The sequence below is a fragment of the Trichosurus vulpecula genome, chromosome 2, assembly GCF_011100635.1.
Source record: "Trichosurus vulpecula isolate mTriVul1 chromosome 2, mTriVul1.pri, whole genome shotgun sequence".
In the NCBI taxonomy this organism is placed as follows: domain Eukaryota; kingdom Metazoa; phylum Chordata; class Mammalia; order Diprotodontia; family Phalangeridae; genus Trichosurus; species Trichosurus vulpecula.
In genome coordinates this window covers 122,180,994-122,195,714 of record NC_050574.1, presented here as the reverse complement: position 1 = coordinate 122,195,714, position 14,721 = coordinate 122,180,994, and the positions used below count along the sequence as shown (strand labels likewise).

The 14,721-nt window shown below is 44.3% G+C and overlaps 1 protein-coding gene across 1 annotated transcript; it reads left to right on the top strand.

Moving 5' to 3' along the window:
• Positions 1-174: 174 nt before the first annotated feature.
• TPBGL (trophoblast glycoprotein like) lies at positions 175-1,518 on the top strand. The gene has a single exon (XM_036743235.1). The coding sequence runs from the start codon at positions 175-177 to the stop codon at positions 1,516-1,518; it is 1,344 nt and encodes a 447-aa protein (XP_036599130.1).
• Positions 1,519-14,721: the final 13,203 nt, after the last annotated feature.

The following is a 14,721-nucleotide window of genomic DNA, read 5'->3' as shown; positions in this document are numbered from 1 at the left end:
AAGGGGCAACTGAGGCTTCCAGCTGCAGAGAAACAAGCCAGCCCAGCCCAGCTGGGCTCCTCCCTTCTTGACCCAACTCACTTTCTGAGAGGAACCGCGACCTTTATACTCTCCCCCCACCCCACGCAGTCCAAGCTTCCTTCCCGGGGGGGCCTGGATGTGGAGGCAGAAGCTATGGTCCCGTGCCCTCCGCCGCCCAGGGCTCCGGCCGCCGCCCGGGGCTCGGGGCTGCCAGGAGTCTTGGGTCCTCCTCCGCCGCCGCCGCCCCCGCCTGGGCTCCCGCCGCTGCTGCTCGCACCACCGCCGCTGCTCCTGCTCCTGCTGCTTCTGCTCCTGCTGAGCACGCCGGCCGCTCCGTGCCCCTTCCAGTGCTACTGTTTTGGGAGCCGGGAGACTATACGCTGCAGCCACATCGTCCTACAGGAACTGCCTCGCGACCTGCCCGCCGACGCGCACAACCTCAGCATCGTGGGCTCCAACCTGACGGTCTTGCGTGCCGCCGCCTTCGCCGGGGAGGAGCTGCCCACGGCCGAAGGCAATAGCAGCGGTGGCGGGGGCTGGGCAGTACGCCTGGTCAACCTCACATCCTTACAGCTCAACCAAGACAACATCCAGGTGGTGGAGGACCGCGCCTTCTGGGGCCTGCCCCGCCTGGCCTCCCTGGACCTCAGCCACAACCCGTTGGGCGTCCTGGGGGCCGCTGCCTTCCGTCTGCTGCCCGCGCTGAGTGTCCTCAGGCTCAATGCCGCCGCTCTCGGGCTTGGCGAGCAGCTGGACGCCGCCCTCCGCGGCCTGGCCACCCTGCGCCGACTCGAGCTGCAAGCCAATGAGCTGACCCACCTGCCGCCCTCCGCCCTGGAGCTGGCGCAACTAGAGCTGCTGGACGCGCAAAGCAACGCGCTGACCGGGCTGGCGCCGGTTGAACTGCGCGCGTTGGGAGGGGAGACCCCGGGGAGCCCGACGACCCCGACGGCTCCGGGCTCTAGAGGGCTGCGCGTGTGCCTAGCAAAAAACCCGCTGCTCTGTGACTGTGGGGCGCGGGCGCTTGTGACCCTACTCCACAAGCACCCCTGGCAGGTGCCTGACGCGCGCAGTCTGCGCTGCGCCGCGCCCCAGGCGCTCCAAGGTGTTTCTTTACTGGCCTTGAACGAGTCAAAGCTAAGCTGCTCCCAAGGTCCCCAAGAAAAGGAGGAGGGGGATGAGGAAGGGAAAAGAAGTGAAAAAGAGGAGGAGGGGGCGGAAGGGAAAGAGGAGGAGGGGACAGAGGGAAGGGATGAGAAAGGGCAGACGGGTACTGGGGAGGAGTTGGAAGCGTCCTACGTCTTCTTCGGCATCGTTCTGGCGCTCATCGGTGTAGTCTTCCTTATGGTCCTCTACCTGAACCGGCGCGGCATCAAGCGCTGGACGCGCAACCTGCGCGAGGCGTGCCGGGACCAGATGGAGGGCTACCATTACCGTTACGAACAGGACGCCGACCCCCGGAGGTCTGGCACTGCCAGCTCGTCGGGCACCCTCTGAGCGCGGCGCTCTCGGTCAGACAGATTAGTCCGCTAGGAAGAAGGGGGGAACTTAGCCCCTCTCAGCACCCAACCTTTGGCTCTTCGCCCCTATCCATCCTTTCCCATCTTGAGCATTTAGTCCCCAACCCCTACACCCCACCCTCACCCCCGCCTCAACTAATCCTTGGCTCTTAATCCCGCCTGTCAAAATTTAGGCACTTTGTTCCACCTGGCAAACCTGTTATTTAGTCCCCACCTATTTCTCGACTTTTTGCTCCTCCCCCAAACCCCAGTCTTGGGCCCTCTCTCAAGTTTTAGGAACTTACTATTGCCCCTTACTAGCCACCCCCTTAAGATATCCCCCAGGCCTGGGGAAGTTAGGACGCAGCCTCCAGTATACCACGCTCTTCCTCCTCTTCTTATGCTTTCTCCCCTCCTCCTCTTCTTCCTCTTCTTCGTCCTTATATTCTTCCTCTTCCTAGCCCTTCTCCTTTCTTTTCTTCCGTCTTCTCTTTTCCTTTTTTCACCCCTGCTCCCTTTCTTAATTCCTGTCACCTTCCGCCCCCACACCTTCTTTCTCCTTCTTTGGTTTTAGGCTAGGGAGAAGTCATTAGGATACTAATTGGGAGGGAGGAAAAGGTGAGGAGAAATCTCATCTTAAGGCTTTGCAGAAATAGAGGAGTTTGAACGCTCTCCCTGAACAGACAGCTGGACTGCTCTCAGGGCCCATTGCTGCTAAAACTGGTGCCTCCACCCCATTCCACCTATTTCCCTCTTCTTTACCCACCCTATTCTCCTCCCTTCTCATCAAATGAGATTTTTGTAGAGCCCTTAGTACACAGTAGGCAATATATAAATGCTTATTCTCTCCACTCTCCTTATTCCTCTTCTTTCTGTACTCCCAATACACCCCTTCCAGCATTTCTCCCTCTCTTCTCTCTTTCCTCCTTTCTTCTTCTCTTCCTATTTTTTCCTCTCACTTCACCCTCACTTGAAATCTCTTTCCTCCTTTTCATGGAAAATAGAATGTTAAAGCTAGAAAGGGTCTTAGAGCTTATCTAAGCCAAACTTTTCTTGACCCTCCTTTCCCCTTCTCTGCTCCTCTCTCCTCTTTTTCCTTTTTCTACCTCTTCCTCTTCCAGTCCATCTCCTCCTTAACCACCCCTTCCCCACTCCTACCTGCCTACTAAACAAACTTGGATCAGTCCCCTCCTCTTTCTCACCTCCTCCAAGGATTCTCACCTCCTCAAACTCCTCCCTCCTCTAGGGGACCTTGGTGAATCTGACAAGTTTCCCCTCTTTTCTCAGGCACAAACTCCCCTGCTCCCTCCTCATTGGCCCCAGTGAACCTGTTTAAAAATCTGGGGTCTGTCTGTCAGCCACTTGCATGATCTCAAAGCACACCCATTGTGGGGAGGGGTACTGCCTAATCCTGGAATCCCCTCTCCCTGGGACTTCCCCCCTTCCATAGGTCAGGCTGTGACAACAGACTATGTCCACACTGTAGAAAAGGGAGCTGCCCCATCCCCAGCCCTTGAGACCCGACCCCCCCCCTTTTATCTGTTCGGTCTCTTGAATGGTCAATTTTCTATAAAGCTTGCAATAATTTCTGGACCCTCCAGTTTCCCCCTGGAAGTGCCTGTGTCATTCTTCACCCGATCTTGGGGGGGACCCCGGGGTGGATAAGTCAGACCAGGAGTGGGAGTGAGCCACACACACACACACATGTTCAGAAAGAGAATGAAAAGTCACCAAGTATAAAGAGGTGGAAGGGGCCTTAGAGATATAATTGAATCTCTTCCTTTTATAAATAGGTAAACTGAAACCACAAGAAGGGAAAACACTTGTCCAAAGTCACACAGCTATTCAGTGGACTAAGGATGAAGTCATAAGATGTCGGAACTAGAAGGTACCTTAGAGACTGTTGAATCCATACTCTTGATTTCAGAGGCAATTGAAGCTCAGAGAGGGGACAGAAACAACTCAAATAAGTGGCAGAGATGGGACTTATGCAATAGGACAATGACCTTATGTGCCGTTCTCCCAAAGACTTAGAGCAATAAGTTAGGATTGTGCTACAGTGCAAAGGATGAAGTAAGGTGGGATACAGAGAAAGACTTTATGAGAAGCAGAAGTTGTGGAATGTCAGAGGCAAGTTATAGGATTTCATTAAGCAGCTAGGTGGATAGAGCTGGGTCTGAAGTCAGGAAGATTCATCTTCCTGAGTTCAAATCTGGACTCAGACACTTACTAGTTATGTGACCCTGGGCAAGTCACTTAACCCTTTTTGCCTCAGTTTCCTCAACTGTAAAACAAGCTGGAAAAGAAAAGGGCAAACCACTCCAGTATCTTTGCCAAGAAAACCACAAATGGATTTGTAAAGAATCAGACACGATTGGACAACAACAAAACAGCCCATGCTCCATTGCTACTGGTGTGGCAGAACATTGGACTTGGAAATCAGAGAACATGGGGTTCCAGTCCTGCCCCAATACTCATTAGCTATGTGATCTTGGCTAAGTCACTTCCCCTCATTGAGCCTCATTTTTCTCACCTGTAACAATATTCACACTTACCACAAAAGCACTCTTTAAATTTTAATGCATCAGGATCTTAAAAATGAGAGGATCTCTAGGGTCCTTCCTAATGCTAACATTCTATTTTCCATGAAAGAGAGATTTCAAGTGAGGGGGGACTGAGTAGACCATTAATGTTAAATCCCAGACTAGTTGCCTCCCGTCTTCTCCAGCCTCTTCACTCTCCCATCAATTCATTAACCAAGAGGAAAGGCAAAGAGATTTCTTGCAAAATCAGCCCTACTCTGGTAGAATCTATGGCCCTTGATTCCAGAATTATAGGGTTTGGTGATTCTAGGATATAGAATTAAGTTGATTGAGAGAATGTCACAGATATAAATAAAAAGTAGTGTTGTGACTAAAGTTGGGCCAATGTCCTACTTTTCAAAATAAGGAAAGAATATGGGTTTTTCAAACTATAAGGCTAGAAACTTAATTTTGATTCCCGGGGAAAATCTGGAATGAATACTTTATGAGCATTCTGAAAGGGGAACAGTGATCACTAAGACTCAGGGTAAATTCACTAAGACCAGGCCATCCCAGAGTAACTTCACTTAGAAATGCCAATGACATTGTTTAACTGCATTTCAGCGAAGCATTAAACTAAGCCTCATATAGACACAATGGAAACATCAAATGGATGGGCAGGTGTTGGAACCATTTGACTGAGTAGAGTGAAAATACAAAGGCATGTACCTCATGTCTCAGTCAAGAAAAATTTTGAGTTGTCTTCAATATTGCAATGATTGGTTCCTTTTAATGATTAGAGGCACTGCTCTCTCCAACTAACACAGATAATGAAGATTTGACTCACTGCTACCCACAAGTGGAATGAGCTCCCTCAGAAAACAGTGAGTTCTCTACACTAGAGATCTTTTTTTTTGATGAAGCATTAACTGATTTAATTACTTTTTTTTCATTCATTCTTTCATTCATAATACCAAGTTTTACATTATATTCTTTTTATATATTTTATCTTCCCCTAATTACATGTTATAACAATTTTTCACATTTGTTTTTTTTTTAAGTTTTGAGTTCGAAATTCTATCCTTCCCTTCCTCTTCTCCCCGCTCCCTGAGGAGAAAGCAATCAGATATAGGTCATACGTGTGTCATCACTTACTTTATCTTCCAAGTAAAGCCTAATGAACACTTTTTTATTTTATTTTTTTATATTACATTTATTTATTTATTTTTAGTTTACCACACACGGTTCTACATAATTTTGAGTTCCAGATTTTCTCCCCTCCTTCCCCCCTCCCTCCCCAAGACGGCTTGGAATCTCATATAACTACCATGTATAACTTTGCATACACCAGAGATCTTGAAGAGGAAGATGTACGACCAGGGACATCAGAGCAGAGAGGATTGCTGCTCAGGGTATAGGTTGGATTCCATGTTCTCTGAAATCCTTTCCAGTTCTGAGATGGCATGATTCTGTGACTCATTCATACTTGCTGTCCCAAAGTGAAATAGGCTTGTAAACAAAATAAAAGGTTGTTGCTTAAGTAAGGGGTTGGGATAGAAGCCACCTGATTTCCTCTCCAGTTCTAAGATTCTATGATTGGAGGTGAAAACCACACAAGTGCAAGGTAACTTAAGTCAAAGGCTCCAGAGATACAGGAGAATGGATACTATAATTCCCATTGGGCGAGGTCAATGCTAGATTTATAAATCTGGAATTATGCATTACCAAACCTCCTCAGAAATGGAGGGGAATCAATAGCGTTGGTTGCCTCCACTGATCGGAAATTCACCACCTACCTTGGAAGCCATTTTTATTGTGGGAGAATCTTGTTACAATTTTCTTCCTTCAGCTGAGCTCAAGTCTGCTCCCTTGTTCTTTTTCCTGGGACCAAAAAGAAATCTTTTCTTCTCTAGAATAAATACACCTAGTTTCACAATCCAGCTTCCTATGCTATGGTCTCTAATCCTTTCTCGAAACTGTCCACACTTCTCTGAATTCTCTCTGGATGTCAGTCTTTCTGAAAACATGGTATCCTGAAATGAACACAATTGTCTAGATGGCTAAGATCCAGTTTGTCACCATTTCACATTTCACATTGTTGATTTATATTGAGCATGCAATCCACTGAAAACTAAAAAAATTTTAATATCTCCATTTCCATATTTATACTATTTATTTTTTTAATCCAAGAATAGGACTTTACATTTATCCCCATTAAACTTCACCCTGTTAGGCTAAGCTCAATGTTCCAGGCTGTCAAAATCTTTTTAGATTCTAACTCCATCTTCTAACATATTAACTATTTCTAATCTTAGTATCACCTGGAGATTTGTTAAACCTACCATCTCTATTTTGATCCAGCTCTTTATATAAATTTAAAGTGTTGAAGGGGCCAAAGGTAGATCCCTGGAACCCTGGGAAAACTAAGGTTTTCCCTCCAAGTTGACATCAGCCCATTAATGGCTACTCTTTGAGTCTAGTCACTGAACTAGTTCCAAAGTCATACTATCATTCAACCCCATCTCCATCTTATCTACAAGATTACAATAAAATTTTAGAATACTTCACTGAAATCCAGTGAATTTCTATGTGATTATGGCATTCTCCCAATGTATCAACCTAATGATTTTTTGTTCTAGAATCACAAAACCTTATAGTTTATTCAACTCATTGAATGTTAGGTACCTACATGTGTAAGCACTCTGCTAGGTCCTGGAAATACAAAAACAAAACAGCCCCTTGCCTTCAAGGAGTTTATGTTCTCCCAGGAGGATAAAACATATTCACAAATAATTATAGTATAAGAAAAATGGAGGCTGGGAAGAGCACTGAGAGACGGGGGAATCCGAGAAAGCTTAACAGTGGAGGCTGCACCTTAGTTAAGCCTTGAAGGAAGCTAGAGATCATCCAAGATGAAAATGAAGAGGAAGTGCATTGCAGTTATGGGGGATGGTCTTACAAATTCATAAAGGCATAAGACAAAGTATGATGTTTGGGGAATAACTGGTAGTTCCATTTCACTGGAAGGTAGGGTTTTTAAGGGTTATTACCATAGAAAAAAAAGAATGGAAAGGTGGCGGGGAGGGGGGGATTTGTGGAGAGTTGGAGAGTTGTGGGGAGTTATGAATGCCAAGCTGAGTTTGTATTTTATCCTAGAGGCAGTAAGAAGCCATTGAAAGAAATAAATGGGACCAGATTTCTAGTCAAAGACCCTCCCTTTCAGACTAATGAGGACTAATGATTCATTGAGGATCCCTACTCTGTTCCATCAGTCATTCATATAGGGGTAGTGATTATAAGGCCTATGTATTAAGTCCCAGAGCTGTGAGGTATGAATTGTTAACTTGCTTCATCCTAAGAAGTTAACTAGAGGCCCTCCACCCTTGTTTTTACTTGTCATGATGACCAAGCCCAGTGTGATGGAGGTGACTTAACTACATGGAAAGTCCCCCAATTTATTTTTGTACTGCTGGACCATTCTCTCTTGTCCAGCATGAGCAGGTGACCATCTTATGACCACTTAGTCAGTGTAGATGCCCCATGTTTCACCCAATCTGTGACAACCCCCCCCACCCCCACCCCCAATATGTCATTTTTGGCCTTCAAGAAGAAGGTCTATCAACCAGTAAGATTCTCTATTTTGCCATGCCTCTTTTGCGTATTTGAACAAGAATAAGGAATATATTAATCCGTACTTTATATAAGTCACATAGGAATATAGTTTCTAATAGAAGGGCCCTGTAATAGGCCTCAAACTTTAATGTAATGTTCATTAGTTGTTTACCAGCTGTGGAGCTCACTCGTGCAACCATAAGAATGCTGACAAAGATATCTTCATCCTGTTTTTCTCATGTTCCACGACCAAACCAAGCACAGGTGGTGGCATGATATGGAAAGTTCCCCTGACATGTTCTTGGAGTGTATGTATAGCTCCAACCCAACCTAAGGAGAAGCTCATGCATCTTGTGACCACCTAGTCTCTGGAGATATTCCCTCTATTGCCCAGACTGTGACCCCGCTGATCTATTGTTTGCTTATTTTAGCCTGTGCATCATACGTCAACCAACAGAATTATTTTGTATTTCATATAGCTGCTCAAGAATGTCTAGATATCTAGCCCTATAAATATTGGGCCCTGGAAGGAGGGAGCATCTCAGCTCATGACAAAAATCTGAGGTCCACTGGGGACCATGGACTTTTTAATAAAGTGCCATCGGCTCAGAACTCTGCCTCAGTCTCTCTTATTGTAGTTTGGATCATTTTAATCCCCATGCCAACATGGAAATTATAGAAGCATGCAGTATCAGGGCTAAAAGGCTCTTAAAAGTCACCAAGTTCAATTCCCTCATTTTAGAGATAGAGAAACTGAGGATATGAAAGGGGAAAACATGAGTCCAAGGTCCCTCTCCATTACCTTTCCCCCATTAGACCGTAAGTTCCTTTTTTGTTTTGGATTGATATTCCTGGTGCTTAACCCAGCGCCTGGTGCACAGCAGGCACATAATAAATGTTTGTTGACTATCAACAGATATATCAGTGAAAACAAAGACTGAAACTTAAATCTTCTGTCTCCCAATCCAGCTCTTACCTTCACAGCAGCTGGAGAAGTAGCACCCCGACCAAGTCTGGCTCAGTCCGTAGTATTTATTACTATTAACAGCAATGATGCTCCTAATAGTGCGGGACTTTGTTAACATTTCCTCTGAGGTAGGTAATCATATGAATTTTGTGTTCATTTTACAGATAGGGAAACTGAGACATAAAGCATTATATCGACATTAGTGGGGTAGACTTGGAATCCTAACAATGTTCATTGAATCAGTTTCCAAGATCACTCTCAGGCTATAGATGGTGGACCAGATGCTACTCTGCATTGGCAAAGGAACTTCCTCATTGGGAGTGCCCTAGACAAATGAAATTATAAGTCTGGTCCCCAAAAAAGTTATTATTCACCCAAATGATGCCCCAAGGTGACCTTGACTCTCCTCTTTCTGGGTCTCTGCTGTTGTTGTGCACCTTCAGCAGTGCTAGGACTAGGGTTGGTATTTCCATTCACATAAACTCCTCAGAAAGCAAGGCAGCCTCTACACACACACCACACACCCATATATACACCCCCCACACACACACACATACCAAACACACATATACACACAGATACACAGCCCATACATATCCATATGGCCTCACATGCCCCTATACATACACATCCATGTATTCACACTGATGCATACCCATACACACACATCCATATTCTCACATACACACCCACACCAACATATACACAGGCCCATTCCAGCTGCTGAAAATTGGCCAGTAAGAGTTAAAGTCATTTACAGACCTTGGATCTGGTACTTTTTCACCCTAGCCTAGCAGCCCTAAGCCTCATCAGTGCTCCATCCTTCTCTGCTGAGGTCAGTGTGCAACATCTGTTACCATGGGAACATATTCTCCTCCCTATCCTTCCCCATCCCCCTCGTCAAAATGAGAGTTTTCTGAGGGCTGGACCTGCCCATTCAGACCAGGGGCTCCCAGAGGGCAGAGCCTTGTCTCCTTGGGTGATGGGATTGCTGAGGGCCAGGACTGCATTCTCTCTATCAAAGATGGGCGTCCCTGAAGTCAAATATTGTCTCCCCCTCAGATGAGGCACATTAGGGAAACAGACAGTAAGAAGAAGAGTCCAGATGCAGCCACAGTGACATAAATATAGGAGTTGCGGGTTTGTGTGTATGTGTGTGTGTGTGTGTGTGTGTGTGTGTGTGTGTGTGTGTTTAAGGAACGCTGAATCTTCCCCCTCCTCTTCCCTTTGGCTCATCAATCTCTCTTCCATATCAAGGAAGGCAATTTCATTTTATTGATCTATGAGGCATCACCCAGAGCAGCCTAGACTCCATGTTCCCTGAGCCCTGAAATCTCAACCCGCTGCTATCCCATGATTCAGTCTTGGCAAGCCTGTAAATAGAAGTAATCTCTTAATTATGGCTCATCTCTGCTCAGGGAGCCAGAATCCACTGTGGATATAGTGGCCAAATAGATACTAACTGGTTGAGGTCAACTAGGGAAGGGTCCTTGGAGGACACAGGTTTTGATCCACGATTTAAAAGACAGGAGGAATGGAGTGGTTGGTGTCTGCAGCATCTTGAAGCCAGGAGACAGAATTCTCCTTAATTAATCAACCAATCAATATTTATTAAGCACTTACTGTGTGTCAAGCACTATTCCACATGCTGCATCTACATCAAAAAAAAACCAATCCCTACCCACGAGGAACTTATATTCTAATGGGAGATAGAAGTATTTATACAATTATATGTAGTATACCTATAAAATCCTGCTGCTGCTGCTGCTGATGACGCTGATCAGGGAGGTGAGGTCATGACATTCAAGTGAATTGGATTTAAGTGAGGGAGGGCTGGGCAAAGTCACCAGCCTCACTTTCTTCTCTGGAGCCATTAGGGTCCGGTGGCCAAATATAGATCAGGATACCTGGAGATGGCCCAGGATGCAATGGGGAACCTTGGCCTTTTCAAGCTAAGGTCTTTAATCAACCTCAGTTTGACTGAGGCAGCCCCTATTCTCAGTGATTAAGGCTCACTAAGAAATGAGGCAGATAATGGCCTTTTTAAAAAGAAAAAAAAATTATGTGGGAGGAGAAGGCCCTCAGGGTTTCTGGCCAAAACAGATGAATGAATAAAAAGAGATACAAAGACATCCAGGAGGGATGGCACTAGGAAGCTGTTGTTTTTCAGTTGATTTTCAGTCATGTCTGACTTTTTGTGACCCCATTTGGGGTTTTCTTGGCAAAGATTTCCTTCTCCAACTCATTTTACAGATGAGGAACTGAGGCAAACAGAGTTAAATGACATGCCCAGGGTCACGTAGCTGGTAACTGTCTGAGGTTGGATTTGAACTCATGAAAATGAGTCTTTCTAATTCCAAACCCAGAGCTCTATTCACTGTGACAACCTGGCAGTTGGGGGAATCATAAAAGGCTTCATTCGGAAAATGAGCTACATCTTAAAGGAAAAGAGGGACTCTACAAAGCATGGCGGGGGAGGGGGTGGGAATACATCCTAGGCATGTAGGACAGCTAGTGTAAATATATGGAGAGAGGGAAATGGTGTGTTGAATACGAGGAACAGAAAAAAAGGCTGTTTGGCTGGATCCCAAAGTGGAGGAGAAGTATGCCCAATGAAGCTGGAAAGGTAAATTGGAATCAGGCTTTATAGGGCTTCAAAAACCAAATAGAGGAGTTTATATTTTATCCTATAGGAAGCTAATGGAGTTTATTGAGTAGGGGAATCATGGTCAGATATACCATTAAGGAAAATTCCTTTGGCATCTGTATGTAGGATAGACTGGTACAGGGAGAAACTTGAGGCAGGAGGTCAGTTAGGAGGCTGTTGCTATAATCTAGTTGAGAAGTGATGAGGACACCATCTAAGATGGGAGCCATGGGAGTGAGGTTTAGAGATGTTGTGAAGGCAGGGATGCCAAGATTCGGCAACTACTTGTATATATGGTGTAAGAGAAAATAAGGAGACTAGAATAATGCTGAAATCACAAGCCTGGGACACTGGAAGGATCTGGTAACTTCTACAGAAATAAGAAATTTTAGAATAGGGAAAGATTGGGCAGAGTGCAATAATGATTTATATCTCTAAGATTTATATCTCTAAGACATACAATTTTAACTACGAGACATAGTTTGAATGTCCAAAAGGCAACTGGTGATGTGAGACTGAGGGAGAGAGACTGGGGCTGGATAACTGGAGACATATACACATATACATATGTACATACATACACACACATACATATGTATCTCCTCCTGGATCACTGCCTTGTTGTGGCAGAAGAACTTGAGTAGCTCAACGAAATGCCACGAAGAGTTACCTAAGAGACAAGTCATAGTGGAGAGTTCTGACAAAAGGTGATTCACTGGAGAAGGAAATGGCAAACCATTCCAGCGTCTTTACCGAGAAAACTTGATGGATAATATTTAAGTGATAAAGATATGACACCAGAAGATGAGCCCCTCAGGTCAGAAACAGGAGAAATCACAGGAGTAATAGTAGAGACAGACAAATGGAAATTCAGTCTCTAAGGGATGTTGCAGAGGAAGCTGGCCTGGACCTAGAACTTCTCATCTTGGCGTGACTGATAGAAGGAAATGAGACAGTGGGGGTGGGGAGCAGAGAAGGGTACAGTGGTCCTTCCCCTCTCATCAGCCAAGTCTGGGTCTAGGTTCAGCCTGGAATGTCCAGGTCTAGCTATTCCTGGTTCCTTCTCTAGGATATCTAGTGAGGGTCACAGAAAGCTGGTCCACTGGTCCTGGGTCTAGGTTTGACACAATGCTACTCTTCTCAGGTGGCCATCCACATAGCTAGGAGCCCAGCCCAACCACAAAGACCCAGTTCAAATCTCCCTTCCTTTAGCAGCTCCTCTGTGATTTAGCCATATCTGGAAAACTTTCAGCATACTGAGACTAAGATACACCCAGAGAGAGGTGATAGAAAGGCATCACAGCCTAGTGGTTTGGAAAGAATCCTGGACTGGAAGAGAGTTGGACCTTGCTTGCGGCTCTAACACCAACTCTTCAAGTAAGGGAAGCTCCTCTCCTGATTTACACTTCAGTTTCCTCATCTCTAAAAGAAAAGAACTCAATTAAATATAGTCCACATTTTCTTCCAACTCTATCATTCTGTGTTCCAAAGTCCCTTCTAGTTCTAACAGTCTATGCTCTCATTCTAGGGACCCTCTGAGCTCTGATATTTCATGATCCTAGCTCTATGTGTATACACCTCCTAGGAATCCTCATAGGATCTAACCAGGCTAGGGAAGACAACTCTGGTCCAATAGCCAAGCATTCATCTCGCTTTCATCGGCTGGTGTTAATGCCTGTTAGGATATCATCCTATTTATGATCTATATGTGCATGTGTCCCATCTTTACCCTCAGAACAAAGACTCCCATATGGCAAGGGTTGTGATTCCCAATAGACTAACTCCCAGGACCCCTCTTGGAGTAAGACAGACTGTCACCTTATGCAAAGGCCTGCCCAACATGTGCCAACATTCCTCCATCATGAGACTTCCTCAACCTTGCCCCTTCCTCTTCCACTGCTGTCCTGATTTTTTAAAAATCTGTTTTGCTTCTGGGGGAAAAATCCATAAAATCAAAAAATCATAGATCTTAGAAACTTCAGAGGCCATCCAATATGACTTCCTCAGAGCTAGAAGGGATTACTTATAGAAGGCTTCATGGAAGAGGTAAGTCTTGAATTTGCATTGGAAGGAGAGGATAAGCCATCCTGTGATATCTGCCCTGTGCCTATCAGCTCGTGGATGCTTTGGGGGCACCCTCTTCTCCAGCATTATTTATCTGTTTGTATTGTCAGCTGCCAGTCCACAAGCAATTACTAAGTGCTTCTTATGTGCCAGGCACTGTGTCAAGTGCTGAGAAATACATATAGGAGCAAGAAGAAAGATAGTGCCTGCCTTCCGGAAGTTTACGTTCTTTTTGTTGTTGTCAATTTTTCATTCTTTTTAAACTTAAATACAAAATGAGAAAAGAAAAAAAAGGAACATTGCCATGTGCACAGCAGAACCTGAGAGGATTCAATATAAAACAATAAATATCCATTTCAAGAAAACTTAAGTAATAAATACTATACCTTCTTTTCAAAGCTACCCAGCTTTTCTTTGCTTCCTGGTAGGTTTTCTTTTGTTCTCTGCTATGCACTTTTTACTTTATTTTCCCCCTCTTTCTCCCCCTCCCCCCAGAAGGCTACAATTTAACTTGGATATATACACGTGTATATATACATATTGATATCTATAAACATACACACATATTTACATATACACTCGTACACATATACATAAGACCATACTATGCATATTTCCACTTCTTATATATTTCTCTGGAGGTGGGCAGCATCTTCCTTCATATGCCCAAGTCTTTCCATGTTTTTCTAAATCAACCTATCTATCTAAATCTAAGTCATCATTTCCTACAGCAAAGCAATATTTCAACATAATCACATCGTATCCAAGAGATTATCAATTAAAATTTTTTCCCCCAGTTTTCTGCATTCTTTCTATTCTTGGTTACATTGGTTTTATTTATACAAGAAATTTTTAATTTAAAATAATTGAAATTATCCACTTTACACTTCAACAATGCTCTCACCTAATAATATTGTTTAAGGTATGATACTACTTAATCTCCTGTATTTATATCTTTTTTCCCCCTGGTTTCTTTAAAGTTCCTGACCTTTTGTTCTTCCAAATGAACTTTATTATTATTTTTCTGACTCAGTAAAACAATTTTTAGTAATTTAATTGGGATGGCATTGAATAAATAGATTAGTTAGGTAAAATTGTTGTTTTTTTAATATACTGGCTTTACCTACCCATGAATAATAAATATCGCTCCAATTATTTAGATCTGACTTTATTTGTATAAGAAGTGTTTTATGTTTATGTTCATGTAGTTCCTGTGTCTATTCTGAGGGAAAAGACAAGATTATAAAAGGTTGTGTTGGGCCCAGAAGGGAAGACAAAAGAGGGAACCAAGAAGTAATTATACCGAAGAGTTTAGAGGGAAAGTCATTTCCACTCTTTAAATCTCTTATAACAAAATGAGGGGATTGGACTAAATGGTCCCTAAAATCC